Below are 18,247 nucleotides of genomic sequence, written 5' to 3'. Positions count from 1 at the left end.
ACTTCACAAAATGGGTAGAAGCGAAACCACTCGCCTTAACCACCGCTATGATAACAAGAAAGTTCATTTGGGAACACATCATCTGCCGTTTTGGTTTACCAATGTGCATTGTCACCGATAACGGCACCAACTTCGCTGCCGACGAATTTCAGAAATGGCTAAAAGAACTACATATTGAGCACATATTCTCATCAGTCGCACACCCGCAAGGGAACGGCCAAGTTGAGAGTATCAATAAAAGCCTAGTCGAAGGGATCAAGGCGCGGTTGGGAACGGCCAGGCGTGGCTGGGTCGATGAACTCCCAAGTATCTTATGGGCTCACCATACAAGCCCAAAAACAAACAATGGGGAAACACCCTTCAGCCTAGTCTACGGTTCAGAAGCGGTGATCCCCGCAGAAGTAGGTCTCCCCTCTCCTAGAATGTTGGCTATTGAAAAACTAGACAACAACATGGAACGCAGGATCGATTTGGACCTCTTGGAAGAAAGGCGCGAAAACGCTGCCATCAATGAGGCCAAATATAAATCCAAACTTGAAAAGTACTACAACACGCGCGTCCGCGTTTGTACTTTCAACCCAGGAGACTACGTCCTACGCGACAATGAGGCATCTAATGCCGAGCGCCCAGGCAAACTTGCCCCCAAGTGGGAAGGACCCTACCTCATCAAAGAGGTCTAAGGAAAAGGCGCGTACAAATTACAAACGCTAGAAGGCGAACCTATCGCACGAACATGGAATGCACAACAGCTTCGACGCTGTTACATGTAAGCCACGTTCTTACATTTCCCTATGTAACCTATCGGGCCGCAAGCCATTTGCAAATAAATAAATAAGCAATTTTATACATTATTGATTGTTTTTACTATTACAAATGCGTGTTCCACTTTGTGGTATCTCAAAAACAGATTGGCAAAATCTTCATTCGCGATACCCATACAAAGTGGTAACCACACACAAATATTGTAATAGGCCAGCAAAAGGCAAAACGACTTGCATATTTATTCGGCCGGATAAACAAGTTTTTTGTTAACACTTAACACAATTCCTGAGCCCAAAAAGGCAAACAATGGAATTGACGCGTACTCATACGACAAAGGTATGGAGTACACTTGACCCCATTCACAAATGGGCAGAGTTCCGAATATACAAGCTTTTACAAAGCTTACACAATTCTAAAACCCTAACGCGGTAAATAACAGAATTGACGCGTCCTCATACGACAAAAAGTATGGAGTCTACTTGACCACATTCACAAATGGGTAGAGTTACGCATACATACGTTCAGACATGCAAGAATTAAAAACACTTGTACAAACTGAACAAAAAACTTTATATTCAAAAAATTCAAGCACCCACGTGATGCTTAATGAATTTACATAAAGTTCCTATTCTATACAAGAGGAACACAAAAAGGAGGCACACAAGCCAACCTAGACCCTATTTTGTACCGCTGGTTCCCGCATCTCCACCGGCACCACCAGCGGGTTCTTCCTCTTCCGCATCCGGATAAAGCATCCGCAAGCAATCAACATAGTCCGCAGCCTCCAAACAATTGTCCAATTCCTCTACACAGGCAAGGGACGTATCATAAAAGGAGACTTCGGCCGCCTTAAGAAGCGACTCGGTGTCCACACCATGGAACCCGGATCGCTTATCAGTATAACCGCCCGCGGATAATACATTAATATGCCCAATGCAGCGGTTATAACCAGCTTTAAAACCAGCATCGCGCACACGTTCCTTAACCAGGTCCAAACCAGCTGCGGTCTCAGGGGCATTCATGATAGCCTCAACAATCTGCAATAAAAGGATCATAAGTCTTGGATGCTAATCCAAGCAAATGTAAAGGCAACGGATACTTACACGCGCGATACCGTGAGTCTGCAACCACTCACGATCAGCCTTCAGCTGGTCAAAAGAGGACACCAAGGCATCCTTGGCCTCAACAGCGGCATCAGCCCGCTCCTCCGCAACCGACGCGCGGGTAGTAAGGTCTGTAACCGCGACCTCCCGGGCTTGAACCTCAGCCTGTCACAAAACAGCAAACAGTTCACTCGATAAACATTTTCAAAACAATAAAGGAAATATACAGCAGAGGTAACGAAACATACCTGAAGGCTGGCAACAACTTTATCCAAACGAATGCGCTCCGCATTCGCCTCTTCAAGAGCCTTAGAAGAGCGGCTCTCCTTCTCTTCGGCCTCTTCAAGGGCCTTTGCAGCACGCGCCCCGGCTTCCTTGGCCTCTTCAAGCGCCTTTAGGACCTCGGCCTTCGCCTGCTGCGCTTTCACAGCAATGGCCTCTGCTGCAGCTTTTTCTTTACCCAAGGTAACGTTCGCTGCCTTGGCGTTCGTCAACTCCTGCCGAGCACGAAACAGGGTGTCATTCTGCTTCGCCCAAGATTCATTCCACTTCTTGCGCTCATTGGAATACTTTTCATTCCAACTCTTGCGTTCATTAGAAAGAAGTTTGGCAAGAGTACGAACCTGTTTCAGCTGAGCAGCGGCAGCCCACTCCGAGGTTTGCTTCTGCTTCTCAAAAGCAGCTCTATCCTTCTCTAGCTGCTCCGCACCCGCACGAGCAACCTCGACCAACTTCTCCGCTTCAGCCCGCATGCGAGCAGTTTCTTCCTCGCGGCGGCCCAACACCTTGTAATCTTCCAAAATGGCATTCGCCACAATGGAAGATCCTATTAACATTGTTGAGAGCTGGTTTATACGCAGCTCCCGGGGTGCAGCACGGGCACGTTCCACTTCAAAAGGGGTGCCCAGACCACCCAAAATCTCCTTGCATGCAGAAGGGTCATTAGAAATATCATCCCCCTGCATAACAGTCCAGGGGGGTCGGTGATACACAGTACTGCGACCATGCGTGTAAGTGCAGTAGTAATACTCCAATTCAGACTCCCCAGGCTGAATTGGAGGCCCATCATAACCCGCACCACCAGCAGACGAGCCGGTACCCTTCTCACCAGCAGGAGACTTCCGCGGCTCAGCATCCTGCTGCCGCACCTCAGCATCAGACTTCTGCTTACCAGTATCTGAAAACCTCAAGTCCAATCCATCACCCTCATTAGGAGAGATCAGATTGTCTGAGGAATCCACAGTGTCGAATATCTGGTCAGCAGTCGTTTCCACCGTCTTCTCCAAGGGGGGATCGCGAACCGGCCCAACAAAAGGGGCCGTAGGCTCCTTGGGCCCGACAGTCTCCTTCGATACCCCCGCACCCGCAGCAGCGGTTTGCAGAGGAGACGAAGGGAAGTCAAAGAAAGAATACCCTGCATCTCGGGATTCTGCAACACAAAGAGCATTAATGGTTATTCCCACATATTGTACATACAAAACAATGAAAAGGGATATACTTACCAACAGCAACTGCAGGTTTCTTTTGCGCCGGAGCAACTCTCTTGGTCTGCAGTCTCCGACGTTTCGGTTCACCACCACCAGCAGCCTTCTGCTCTGGTCCTCTTTTCTCACCAACAACGGGGGGAACCACAGCAGTTCCACCCGCAGCCGCACCACTACCTATAACACCCAAACCCTCAAGGGTGTCAGATACTACCACGTAATCGGTATATCCGCGATAACAAGATCGATAGGTACCTGCGGCTTTAGAAACTGAAGAAGGGGCAACTGAGCCTTCAGAACTCCCCTTGCCACGACCCCGCGCGGTTTTCTTCACCGGTTTCTTCTCCGCATTCTTTTTGGGAATGCGCTTCTCAAACTTCCCCAAATCCGCAAGGATACCTGGATTGACACAATCAACAAAACCAGTCAAAACGATAAACTGGAAAAACAAATGCAACGTACGACCTACCTCTTGCGTCTCCCAGCACCGGGGCATCCAGCACGGCACGCGACGGTACGCGGAAGTTGCTAAGAATTTCAAGGTTGAAGCCTTTCTTCAGCTCAACCGCAATAAGTTCAACCCGGCCCTCGAAATCGGGCTCAAACATTCTCCACAAGCCAACCGCATCCGCTGATACATGCATACAGGTTACTACAAGGCTTAGGAAATAAGGAAAATAACAAAGTGTAAAGAGCTTACCACCACACTTTTCCCGCAAAACGGGCCTTGCCTTCCTATCTGGTCTCGTGAGCATCATCCGCAATACCCACAGTTGATTGTTATCTAACTTCTTGAGTTCAATAGGCCGCAGCCTAGAGAACCAGTCCACGGTCTTTGCGGTGGCAACAGGAATATCTTCATCAGAAACTCCAACGTTGACATTCCTGAAAGACATGCTGGCTTAGACCGCACAGGCTTTCACATAGAAGAACCTCTTCTTCCAGCCTGTCACACCCTTAGGAGGCGTCATCAACTTCAAGCTCCCATGCCGTTGAGTAAACGAGAAAAAACCGGTGTTCACCGTCAACTGGTAGAAACGCTGGAAGTTTTCCACTGTAATGGGCAAGCCATGGGCACGGAATGTATATTCAAAGTTCCTAATTCGGAACATTCCAAAGGGACTAAGTTGGGAGATATGGAGATGATAATACTCCAATACCTCCGCAACAAACACCGTCACCGGCAACCTAAGGTTGCCGTCGTTGAAAAAATCAGCCCACAAGGTTATATAACCGGCCGGAGCATCGGCACCGGTATCCCCCTCTTGTGGGTAGGTGGCATCCCAATCGTCGGCCATCTGCACAGTGGCCATCAGGAGTTTAAAACCACCCTTTAACCACTTCAACACCGGTAACCCACCACCGGGAACGTCAACGTCATCATCTTCGTCTTCATCAGCCGCTACTACCGGCTGTTCAGGGTTTTCACCCTCCACATTATGTGGATTTGATGGTTCAGCCATCAGAAAATATCGAAGAAACAGAAGACAGTAAGTGGAACAACCAAAAACCTCACCGGAACTTCAAGAAATATCGTCGGAGAAGACAAAGAAACAGTTTTCTCTCACCGGCAAATTTTTGAAATTTCGAACAAGTGAGGGGAAACCACGAACGGTTTCCCCTTATATACCCATCGCAATTAATGCGGAGGGAGAAAACAAATCATCACGTTCAAAAAGAGCGAATCGTATGACACCACGTGTCAAGCGACGTTTTCGCTGACGGTTATCACGCGCGCGTGGCCGGACACGCGCCTGACAAAAGAGACGTTTACACTCTTTGCTACAGTGCATTTAATGCCTCGGGCAGTGCAAACGTCCTTTCATTTCAGCACATGCCAGGAAGATCTCACCAACTTCCACCAACTCACACGTGAGATCAGCCACATATGCAACAAAAAGCGACTACATTATCCAATTATAAGCGGCATGCGGTTTCTCTGGTATACCGCACCATAACCCATACCGCATGTCGTTTTTTAACATACCCCTAAAAATAGGTAAAAATATATATCTCTACACTATAAGGGGGTATAATACCTATCCGCACTACCCACGAGCACACGTGGAATATGCGGAAATGACACACACGAGCCTGTTCAGGTGTGTCAGATGCTCAGAACCAGCGTTGTCCGTTGGACTGAACCGCATCTCAGACACAGGTAAACCGCATTACCTTCATTCTCTTCAAGCTTCAAATCCCTCCTGTCCGGTTCACAACCGCAGAGGGTACACGAACACCTTCTTTAACAAAAGGAAGGAAGGGAATGTACGCGAACGCACATCAGCAACCCTGTCTCCTGAACCTTCAAGAGCTACATCCAAGCAACACACCCGCTTCGAGCGAATATGGGAATGCAACACCGCAGACACTCATGAGTAGCTGCGGACATAACCATAGCTTCCGCAGACTGGTTGCTACGGAAGAGCCAACGTAACTCCACATCACCGAGCGAAGCTACTTCAAGGCGAACTCGGTATTGGAGCGGGAAGGTAAGTGGCTCCAAAACGAACGCAGATACGCGATTTAAACGAGCCCTTGTCGAACAGCAAGCGTCCGAACAGCGGTAACAAGTCTGCTTATGACTTTGTTTGCCCGCCTATGGGCCGCATAGAATAAACAATGGTGGGCATACCCTTGCCTATGACCATGTTTATTTACCCATAGTACAAATCTACATTGTTCGACCAAACATGGCCAACAATGACGCAACGAGGTAACCGCAAAGGACATGCGGTTACTAGAGAGCTATGATGAGAAACACGAAAACCCAACAAAAAAGGGATCGTCATCTCACGACTAGATGCTGAACATAGAGCTCGAGCAAAGCACTTACAAGCATCAACTACTTTTGATCCAGATCTCAGAGATTGATCAAAAAATTTCTTTTCTTCTTCATGCACCAATTCAACAATTGGTTTGAAGAAAAGACCACCTTTCAGAGGTGGGAAACCTCTGCATACTTTCAAACCACCATCTCAGAGGTTGGTTCGAAGTTTGTGCAGCATTACTAACAAAGTCTCCAAGAGACCTTCGGCACAACAACAGGTGGCAAGCCACCTGGTGACATAAATCGGCTGAGAATTTCGCATCAGACGAGATTCCTTCACCGATACGGAAGAGGCGTCAGATGACCCTTCCAGACCTCCAGCTTGATTTACATACAGAAAAGACCACACATGGTCTAGGATCTTCTCCAGACTGCAAACTACCTTCCAAACACCATAGTCCAGTACTCCTCCCGCATACAACTTGTATGCGGCAGCAACACTAGACTGGGGGGACTTGAAGGGGTATGGTCCCAGATCTCGCGTCAGCATCGACCGTGAGTGACCATTACCCTTATCAAAACCCCCATTAGCTAACAACCTACTTGTGCCCATGCGAGAACGCGTCGGCACAAGGGTTGAATCCAATCTACCTAGTAACGAAGGAGGACTTGCATGGAACATGAGAACGGTAGAGTGATGCGACATAGCATCACATCTGGTGTACGAAAACGGAAGTATTCACAGTGATGCGGCATCGCACCGCATCCAGTGAACACTTCTATCAATACAAGAAAGCCTTACCTTAGGCATAGAAGAAGATGAACGTAACGGTGCGGCTGACACCGCACCATATGGGCATTTTCGTCACGACAAGGGATGCAGGCAAATAGTCTCCGCGGACGACGATGCGGCTAGCACCGCATCTCGCGTATTCCTTGATCACAAGTAGGAGACGCGGTAACTTCAGATGTTACCGCACGTAGCAATGCGGCTTGCACCGCATCCTATGCACTCAACAAGTGGGACTGACACCACAGTGCAAGTGGCGCCAATGGCAGTTACCTGTCAGAGCTACGTAAGCAATGGACTGACGTGGCGTAACCTCCACAACCGACAAGCCTGACACACCTGCAAAGGTGCAGCACGTCGTCAGTCCATCAATCATCATCCTCCTTCACTCCTCGGCTATAAATACCAACCCCAAACCAGGTTTGAGGTATCTCTTCACAACTCTCTCACTACTACTACTATCTTACTTTGCTTCCCAAGCAAACTACTGATTCTCACGCCGGAGAGTGGTAACAAGGAGCACCCCCCACCCCATCCTCCTTGTTACGAGTCACGGCTTGTTTCCTTGTGCAGGAGATCAACCACCGGTGATCCAGCCAGCGATCCTCGAGAGGAAGGGATTAACCCTTCTTGACGAGACCAGTGTGTTAACCCTGCCCGGTTAACCATTGTTTCATCAATACTTCATGAGGATCGATCTTTGAGGCAGCAAAATCAAGGTTATCATATTTGGCGGCTGAGTGAAGATATGTGAGAATTATTATTTTAATAATAAAAGCAAGTCATTATCATTCTTTTACTTTGGAGGCAGTCAAAGCAAACAACAAAAAGAAACAGAAACATGGTATATCGTGGTTTACGAACTGTGGCCGTAACTTACGGTGTGAATTTCGAAAAAACACGGGTTAATTATTTTTGGGATTTTAAAAGGGGTTTAACCCTAATGCAATGGTTTTTTTTCTCATCATCGAGTGGAGGGGCAGCCGTATTACACCATTTTGGAGCTCTAAAAAATCATCCAACATCATCGATCATCACACATATTCCGCACTCAAGATCCAAATCATCATGAACTCGACTTTCAACCAAGCTTCGGAAGATCGTACGAGCGTCATGAGCGGCTAGTCGTCCTGTGACCGTCTCCGGGACTAGGGTTCATGTTTGAACATTGGGTTTGCTTTTTGTTACCACTTTTTGGATTAGGATTCGATTAAACTTTCGGTTAGTCGTTCCTATTGTTTTTGTTTTGATTAAACATTATTTGATTATCGTATTCATTCGTGTTCATCAATTATTTGGTTTGTTCATCAACAACCGGGATTAAATTCTAGGATGTCATTGTTTTAAACCTTTAATCATTGAACCTGTTAATGTTTATGAAATCTAAAATTGGTAATTAACTGGATTACTATTCATTTGCATCAATCTTTCGGTTTCAATCGTGGATCATTGCAATCAAATATATTGTCCGTTAATTATTTATCAAAACAAGTTTTACAAATCATGTCTATGTGATTTTCAACTAGTTGTAACTAAGTAACCTGATTTTCTGCATAACCTGAAAACCCGGAGATTGGTCCCTTTTCTCATTATTGTTTACAACTACAATTTCACATTTGCTTTCACAATCATTCTCAAACTGCAAAAGGCAATTAGTTAGAATTAGATGATAATTGAAACAATGAGCTTTCATTCTTTCCACTGATTCCCCGTGGATTCGACACCCTACTTGCCCTTACTAGTTAAAGGTGAATAGGACATTTTTCACTATATTTTTGACCGACCTTACGACATCGATCAATGAACAACTCTCAACTCACTTGACCTGATCCTTCTTAGGTAGTTGTTTCTTTTAACTTGAATAGTTGAATCGAGATTAAGAGCAATGTCTACTGAAAATGGCTTGAGGAAGAAGACATGGGGCTGCAAATCAACGTGTTGCATCTTTCTATTGTGGTGCATGTGCTAGGATTACCGGTGCAGGTATGGTTTTGGTTCAAAACATCTCACCGGGGTGAATCATTCAGTTGCGATGTCTCTTTCCTATTTGCCTTTGATGCGGGGTTTAGGTTGTAAGTTGTTTAATTTTAATGATTTGCTCTCTTACGAGATGAATTTGGGTTGTTTTAGTGTCTTTTGTTGACAAGAAGACCCTGCTTCATTGTTGCTTCTGATCTCAAAAAGATTCAGGTATATCTTCGAATCAAGATCAGAAAGCTTTCACATCGGCGATTCCCTCTGTCGGTTTTATTTTCCTTACAATTTCATACAAATTAGAACAATTTTGTTGAACATCAATTATAAGTTTGGGTTGATCTTATGTGAAACACGTTTCCAATACAAAATATTCTTCCGTGGCGTAGATGATGCGAAAACAACGGCTTCTCTATCATCACCATATCGAATGTTGGTAACAGCATCAACCTTTATCATCACCATATTGAATTTTGGTACCTCATGGCAGATTGTGGATGAATGAGCAAGAAACATCACTCATAATGTTTGCTGCTTAGAGTGAGGTAGTCAGTCCATTGAAGAATCGCAGGCTGATATCGTTGTTCTCCTCAGGATGGTGACTCTTGCTAGTTGTTCATTGAAGCTCATACTTTTTTATATTTAGGGTATTAATTAGTTAATTTAAACACGGACTCATTATGTTTGCTTCTATTGTAGCTTATCCGCAAAGAATTAAGATCTGGAAAAAGTGACAGAGCTATCTATAAGAAGCTTGAATACGAGTATGAAGAGACAATCCTTAACGCTCCAAAGTTTGATTGGCATACTGCAGGCGTGTGGCTATCACTGGTCAGTTTAAAAGCGTCATTCAATGTTATATTGAATATTATCAAATTTCGACAATTGTTGTGGATACAATTTGAAGTTGCTGGAGGGATACGGGCATATAGTTGGCACATGCAAAGGACTAATGTTCATTTACTGGCTTTCAACCTTACTAGAGGGATCCCACTAACCCCTAGAGAGAAGGAAACCATGCTAGATATTTTAACCCGACCCGCACCATGGTGGCTTTTTCTTGTCCTATTTTAAATCAATAAAGCATTGAACTTTATTGTAACACCCCCAAAATTCCACCTGCGGAAACCCCGCGAGGCGTGTTACGCATCAGAGTTCGAGCCACCAATCACATTGAACCAACGGTACATACTTAAATAAAACATGTCATTAATTACTGAAATAAAATGTCAACATGATATCAATTCCCAAAATGTTGTGTAGCGGAAGCATGCAATAAATCGTTTAGCAAATGTTTCATAATAGCACTTAAAACCAATGTATCAAATGTAAGATAATCCGAAAGCTTCGATCCATGACCACTCCAGCACTCCCAGATAGCAAGTCCATGTTCCAAGGTTAACGACCTACAAGCATGCAAACAAGTGTGTCAGACTACGCTGGTGAGTTCAAGGTCTTGTTAACGTGTTGTGTTACCAGATATATGTTAATGCGATTCAATGTTGTGTTGCGATGTTGCTCATGCTAGTTACCCTAGGGAGTACGCCCTTACGTAACCGAGGAGTGTGCCTCTTAGCAACCCACTATGTTGTTCACGCTAGTTACCCTAGGGAAAACGCCCTTACGTAACAAAGGAGTGTGCCTCTTAACAACCATAGTGAAACCCAGATAATTAGTTCACCCCCGTCCTTACGGCCCGGTGTGAGGTTTCCTACCTAATAGCGCTATCAACTAATTACCCCCATTGCCCTCCAGGCAATCCGATGATAGATCCCATGTTCAATAACCAAAACCGATTAAGTTGTTTACCCAAAGTTTCCCTTCCAAATGTTTACCAGTTGTCCCAAACCACCGGGACGCATGCTTGAGAAAATGCAATGAACTCACCTGGGATTGCTCGGCAGGTTATACCAAAGTTACTTGAATTAAGAATGGTCAATCACGTCCTAACAGGGCTACCATACAAGTCAGGTTTGGTTCAAGTAATGCACGTATGTTTCACACAGGTTAACACGTTACAAGCACGTAGATCAGGGCAACACTTAGCAGTCAAGTAGTGCATTCAATTTGTGCGATTTGAATAATCCCAAAGGCAACCGGCCCAACATGTTGTGCGATCCACAACATGTTGTGCGATCCACAACATGTTGTGCGATCCTCATATCCCGGCCCAACAACATAACAGTCCAATAACCGATTCTCGGCCCAATTAACATAACGTACTAGTGTTGTGCGACCCGAACAGCCTTGTACGTTCTGAACGGGTTGTGCGATTGTAATTGGGCTGGTCCGGCCCAATCAGACTAACTACACTTGTGCGATCCGCTTTATTACCCAGCCCAAGTCTACTCACCCGGCCCAACAGTTAATCAACATAACATTTGTGCGATCCAGTAGCCTTGTGCGACTGGATGGGTTGTGCGATTGGACTGAGTGATGTGCTAGTGATTTGGGCTTTTAAGGCCCAACAGTTAAACGGACCTCAACCCATGTGCGGTCCAGTAACCCGAGTGAAAACACCTTGTGCGACTGACAAGGCTTGTGCGATTAGGGAGCTTGTGCGGTCGACTAGCTTATGCGTTTGGCTCTTGTGCGATCGGTCAACTTGTGTAACTGATTTAATATTTCCCGAATCATAGGCAATCGGTTACAATCACTTATCAGTTTCCTTATTTACAACAATCAATTAACAATTTCCCCCTATGCCTTTACCCGATCAAACAAGCATATTTCAATCATTTTCTCAAGAACCCTAATCATAACCAAAGCATAACAATATCTAAACAACCCTTATAATTCGGTCCAATTTCACACATGCAACCGGTTAGCAAACATTCGTTTCTAGAACAATGACATGCAAATTCGATTAACATCTACACGGTTCTAAATGAATAACATGTAACCCGAATCATAGCAACATCCGATTAACATAAACATGCTCCAACCACACATATGAACCGGTCACATTATCATAAAATTCATATCAACATCCATCCGATATCATTCCAAGATTATTGTGCAAAACATACATATATACATCGCACATCATACAATCAAGTAACAAACCAACACTAGAACACTAACCTGATTGAGAGGAGAACAAGAATTGAGAATGGATCCGAACAAGCCTCGATGGAGGGGAAATAATTGCCGTCAGTTTTTCGAGAGGGAGGAGGAGAGCTAGGGTTTCTTTGTGTGTGAGAAAGTTATGGTAAAAGTGTGAAAGGTTACAACACTCCATGTGTTATGTGTATATGATGGGTGGGCCGAACCCTCACTTGGGCCGCCCTTAAGTCCAAATACAAGTGACACGGCCCAAAGGGCTTGTGCGATCGAGTGATGGTTGTGCGGTTGGTTCAGGTTGTGCGTTTGAGCCAATATATACATACATACATTACATTACATAAAACACAAAATCATAACGTTTAATAATCGTAATAGTTCACATAAGCACGTAACTTACACAGAAGCAGGTTCGAATTACGAGTTGTCACATTTATTCTAATATGTCCGGTTAAGTTAATTATTTTGATGATTCAGCTATACGTGTGCATACACTAAATAGCGGAAGAAGTTAAAGTTGAATCGACTTCAAGAGACATAGGATGCCATGTGGTTGAAGTTTTGGATGCTGTGAACATAGTTTTGTTTGAATTTATAGGCTTGCAGATTCAAAATGTTTCTACTTGCATTCAGTTTTTGCTCGTGGTATATCTTTATTTTCTTCATATATGTCTTTTTTATAATACTATGATTCTGATTTTATGACTACTTTTTTGTAGCGCTTTTTATAATATTAATTGAGTCTCAAACACTAGAATTGACCAGTGTTGGGTCTCACGTTGAAGACTTCTTTATTTGGCCCTAAACAGGGACCAATATTGGTAAATTTGACTTTGTGTCCTAGACTCTTAGGACAAGGGTTTTTTTAAGGTGAATTGGGGACTAAATTGGCTTGTACAAGGGGTTTTTTTTTATCAGTAGATACAAAATTAGTTTTAAAGTACTCTTATAAGTGTAAAGTGCTATGAATGTGGTGTTTTTTTATTTTTATTTTTTAAAAAGTGTATAGATATAACAATTCTTGCGTATTCCATTCGTTTATATTTTTATTAGTGTAGAGAAAATATATCTTACTGGAAAGTAAAAGATGTTGATTTCAAGGAACAAATAGCAAATGGGTATTGTTCTTGCTATGGTTATGTGTAGGACTCCGCAGTCCGGTAACCAGTTCTGATGACATGTTTATCAGCAAAATCACTATGGTGGATGATCGGAGTATGGGCAAGTATTCTAACATTGCGTTTTCAAGTCTTTTGGATCTTTATTTAAAGAAATAATGTTTTTCCTTATAATGTAAATAAAAAGACGTGCCGTCATAATAGTAATACACCCGTCCACCGGACGGGTATTAGACTAGTTTAATATTAAACTTAATACTTAGTGGACCTGACTTTAAACTATTGGGTACATGATACTTTTAATTTGAAGGGCACAAGACCCAACAATTTATTATTTAAATACTTTTCATCATCTTCTTCATTAGTAAAACTCATAACCAGCACCTAGCACATGGAACAAACATGGTGTCCATCCCTTTCTTAAGAATTCTACTATTGATTTTTCATTTCTATTTCTTTCATGGGTATCCTAATATATGTCGAGGGGTATCCCATATATAAAACGGAGAAAACAAGAAAGAAAAGTGCACGTCGCCAAGAAGTTGAGGGTATTCCGGGCTACCTCTCGACAAAGCATAGATCCGCCCCTGGTTTGTTCTACAATGATGTTGTTTAGTTGGCGAACCCTTGCCAAGAGCATACAATCAATGACATTTTTATCAACTTATAACATCTATTTCCAACTCCTTAAACACAAGGTAAGGGGTAGTGCAATTTCTAATACGCCTTTCTCATTCTAACTGAATTGTGTAGTCTAATAGCAAATTAAAAAACTTTATTGTATAGCATGTATGAAAAGGACTTTATTATATCCTAGTATTCCCATCCAATAACTTCACTAAATAATATAACTAATAATACTATAAAGACCATACAATATCTGCAATGCATCAAATACCTTTTTCTTTGATAGCAATATAATCTACTTCTAATTCTACACCATTGTCCACCATGGGACTCGAATCCATGACCCCTTGTCCTCTTGGGGAAATAACGCCATTTTACACGTCTGAATATCTCTAAAAGGTACACTCTTCTCGCATGAAAGAAAACAAAGAACATGCATGAGCAATTGCTAGTGAGCGGATAAGCAGTAATAACATTAACAAATGACCAGATAATATAATTCAGAAAAACACATTCTATGTTAATTAGAACATAACTAAAAGTACTATTTAGAAAATCATCCACTTTTATTGTTAAGATTCTAGAAATCAGTTAATTTATCATAAAAGAATTTCATAAAGCAATGTAGAAAATGAATTAAACTACCACGATGACAAAACAAAGTATAAGGGGACTAGGGGTGGTTCACTAGTGATAGAATTTATCACTCACAAGCACCAATCAAGTTTCGCCATGCCATTGACCATTTTTCCATCACTCACAAGCATTTTTAGTAGGGGTGGTCATCACTCACCACCACACCCAACAATTTCCCCCCAACCAACAAATACCCTCACAAACCAAAATCATAACGCGTGAAGGAAATAACGGAAAATGGATTTCGTTAATGTATAACGCGTTACCGCATGTACCGGCGGCCGGCCATCACGCGTCAAACTTTGTTCCCGTGATAATATCACGGAGTGCCCCGGGTTCCTAATAGTATTGAAAACATTTACAAATTCAGTTTATGCAGAAGCAAAAATAAAAGTGTTTTCGAAGATTAGTATCTTCAAACAACAAAACGCGGGTTACTTAGTTTTATAAATCACAATTTTAAACAACATATGCATATCCACACATTATCTCTTATTACAAATTATACTATAACTAATTATCTTATTCTAATCATAGAACTTCACCCTAAGCAGGAGGATGAACAACAGATGGTACAAGTTTGAGGACACTTTTCCTTTTAACAGTTGCACCAAAAGATTCGGTCATATCAAGATCTTGATTTTTCATGCTCTCATTTGCTAATTTCCAGTCAAAATGATAAAGTAAAGACGCCAGTGGCAACTCCAAATTGGCTAATCCAAAAGATATGCCTGGGCATATTCTCCTTCCAGCACCAAACGGTATATACTCAAAATCAAGCCCTCTATAATCTAGTAAACTGTCAATAAATCTTTCTGGATTAAAGCTCTCCGGTTCTTTCCAATACTTTGGATCTCTACCAATTGCCCACACATTCACAACCACTTTAGTCTTCACTGGAATCTCATACCCATTGATTTCACATTTCTCTTGGTTTTCCATTGGCAGCATCAATGGTGCAGGAGGGTGTAATCTTAGGGTTTCTTTGATAACCATCTTTAAGAAGTGCAACGAGTGGATGTCGGTTTCATCGATGGTTGATTTTGTGCTGAAAACCTGTCTGACCTCGGTTTGGGCCTTGTGCATTATGCTTGGGTTCCTTAGCAGCTCTGACATTGCCCATTCTATGACCGTTGATGACGTGTCACTACCAGCACCTAATACATCCTGAGAAAATGATAAGCATGGTTTAAAAAATGTAGAAACTTAGGAATCCAAGATATGAAAGGAATCATAAAGATTAGAGGTGGCAAGATGGGCGGGTCAGTTGGGTAAAGGGTCAAAACTAGTCTGGTTTGAAACTGGTGACTTTTAGTACGAGGTAAGATGAGCGCGTAAAGTGACCCACAAACATTTCTTCATTTTTTGAAAACTTTTGATATTTAATTAATTAGTAAGGTAACTATGATTACAGAATATACATGATTTCCTTAACCAGCTGACCTTACTTTGTAACCTTAGCCTCTCTTTCTTTATAGTTCGACTAAGTGTTATAGGTTAGTTTTTAAATTTGACCCCTTCGAGATAAAAGATAAACCAGATCAATCAACCCATCTATAAGTAAATGGATCAAAATAGCCACCTTTAAAGATGCATATTTACTATTTCTATGATATTGTCCATGGTCAATATCAAGATTACGAACTCCATTTTTAAAATTTTAATCAATTATTAATACGTTAACTATGTTTACAAAGAGAAGGTTGCAATAAAAAAATCTCTTTTGGGCGACTTTATTTGACCCTTGCAGTTCTTGACAAAACTCTTAATTGGCCTGTTTAACATAAAAGATAACTCAAATAGACCGATACTGTAACCTCAAATAAAAACAAAAATATACTAACCAAGATAATTGCTTTGATATTATCGATGGTCAACGGAACTTCAAGATTGCCATACTCCTGGACATTCAAAAGAGCATCTAAAAGCAAATGATTCACATCTCCTTTTCCATCTTCACAAGTTTCGTGCTCTTGAATGATGTCATTGAACATCTTATCAATTTTCTGATGAATCTTTTCTAGTTTGGGCCTAAAACCACTAACAAAGGAGATAACTTTGGAAGAAGGATAAAGGTCAGTAAGAGTAAATCCGCCAGCAGACTCTATAGCTTCACCAATAAGTGATATGAGTGCTTCTTGATCCTTCACCTTCTTTCCAAACACTGATCTTGTAGTAATCCCATATGTTAATGCATAAATAAGTTCACTAAGATCAATTACAGATCCTGATTGTTTAGAGATCGTGTGGATGAGATTCGAGACCTCTTGTTCTCTTATTGGTCTAAGTGATTGTACATGTTTTGAACTTAAAAGCTCGGTATTGCAGATCCTTCTGAGTTGTCTCCAATATTCTCCATATGGTGAAAACATAATATTTGTGGATTTATAAGCTATGATATGTGCAGCAAGAAGGAAAGGACGATAAGCAAAGTTTAAATCATGAGTTTTCATAACCTCTTTTGCAGTTTCTGCTGACGAGGCGATGATGGTGGAATTCTCTCCGAGTTGTAGGTGCATCAGCGGTCCATATTTCTTTGCCAAGTTCCCCAAAGTATGATGTGGAAGTGGACCTGCAACATCAAGAAGGTTTCCAATGAGAGGCAGCTTTCTTGGCCCAGGAGGTAGGTTGGGAGTTGAATGATTTGTTCTGGATCGGTTCAAGATTTTGATTACTAGTAACACGAAGAGGAATGTGAAAAAGGTTTGAAACAAAGGGAAATTGAACTCCATAGAGGATATGAGTCTGCGATCAGGTTAAGTGTTTAACCATCAAAATAAGAATAACCGTCTACATTATATGTTATGACTATCTTAATATTATCGAAATGAACAAATTTGTTTCAATAGTTGGTGAATTACATGGTGTGTATGCCTCAGCAAAAACACAAAATGCCGGCAGAAGATGCGTTTACATCTGCCATTAACAACACTAAAAACCAAGAAAAATAATTACGACGGATAATATATGCATATTGCAGCCAACTTTTAGTTGTGAATTTCATGTATGTCAAGTGGCACTTTTAAGTAATTACAAGGGCATAGGACAAGAAAATGAGACAAATAAGATGCAACAGTCTCACAATATAATAACCAAAACTTACTAACAAACACCATTCACAAGGAAAATCCGTTATAGTTGTTGTACAATAATTAGATGATATTCTATTATTAGTTAACTGGCTAAAATTTGCAATATATATATATATATAAGAAACGGGTTCAGGAGAGAATGGTGAAAAGTGTGAGAACGGTGAGAACGGATCCCGGCCCAACACGTGGCAGGGGGGCCTAATTGTTATGCGGGGGTACGATTGTCCTTTTATACGTTCCCTCCTTATTCGCGTTATAAATCTCTATCAAATCAAAACTCCAAAGATTTATTGTTAGCTTTTACCTCCTTTGCAAGCTTCCTCAGATCTATGGCGTTTAACGTGGATTCTGTTGGACAAAGTAAAATCCGTTGGCGTTTTCTATTTTTCGTTCCAGCAAATCATGCAATAGATATGGCGTTTTGTTCTTTTATCATTGTTCTATGGCGTTTTTTTGTATTATTATTTTTATAATGTGTTGTATGATTTTCAATAGCGTTATTCAATTATGCAATTTAATCGCGTTTTAATTGATATTTAATCTATTTTTAAGAACTGCAATTGGAGTTTTCGATATTAATTTTAATTGTCGTTTACGTTCTAGTGTATTTCTTATGTTTTTACGATCATTGGCGTTTTTCTTCTATTTGATTAGTTTTGAATTTTATTTATTAGTATTTGTGAATATCAGTTATTACTATTTTGTTAATTTGTGTAAACATTGGTTTTGTTAATTTTGGCGTTTTCATTATGATGTTATATTTTGTTAGTTATTTATGTTGTTAAGTGTTTTTAATTATTCATCTCATGGCTTTTTTATCATGTCGTT

General features: G+C 41.8%; 1 protein-coding gene across 1 annotated transcript; it reads right to left on the bottom strand.

Moving 5' to 3' along the window:
• Positions 1 to 14,739: 14,739 nt before the first annotated feature.
• LOC110890003 (cytochrome P450 71D10) lies at positions 14,740 to 17,254 on the bottom strand. Its single transcript, XM_022137575.2, has 2 exons — positions 16,172 to 17,254; positions 14,740 to 15,494 (listed from the first exon to the last, which is right to left on the bottom strand). Exons 1-2 carry the CDS (start codon positions 17,057 to 17,059, stop codon positions 14,874 to 14,876), a joined length of 1,509 nt encoding a protein of 502 aa, XP_021993267.1. The 5' UTR covers positions 17,060 to 17,254; the 3' UTR covers positions 14,740 to 14,873.
• Between the last annotated feature and the right edge of the window lie 993 nt (positions 17,255 to 18,247).

This window comes from Helianthus annuus, chromosome 11, assembly GCF_002127325.2.
Source record: "Helianthus annuus cultivar XRQ/B chromosome 11, HanXRQr2.0-SUNRISE, whole genome shotgun sequence".
Lineage (NCBI taxonomy): Eukaryota > Viridiplantae > Streptophyta > Magnoliopsida > Asterales > Asteraceae > Helianthus > Helianthus annuus.
This window is presented reverse-complemented; position numbering and strand designations above follow the sequence as displayed.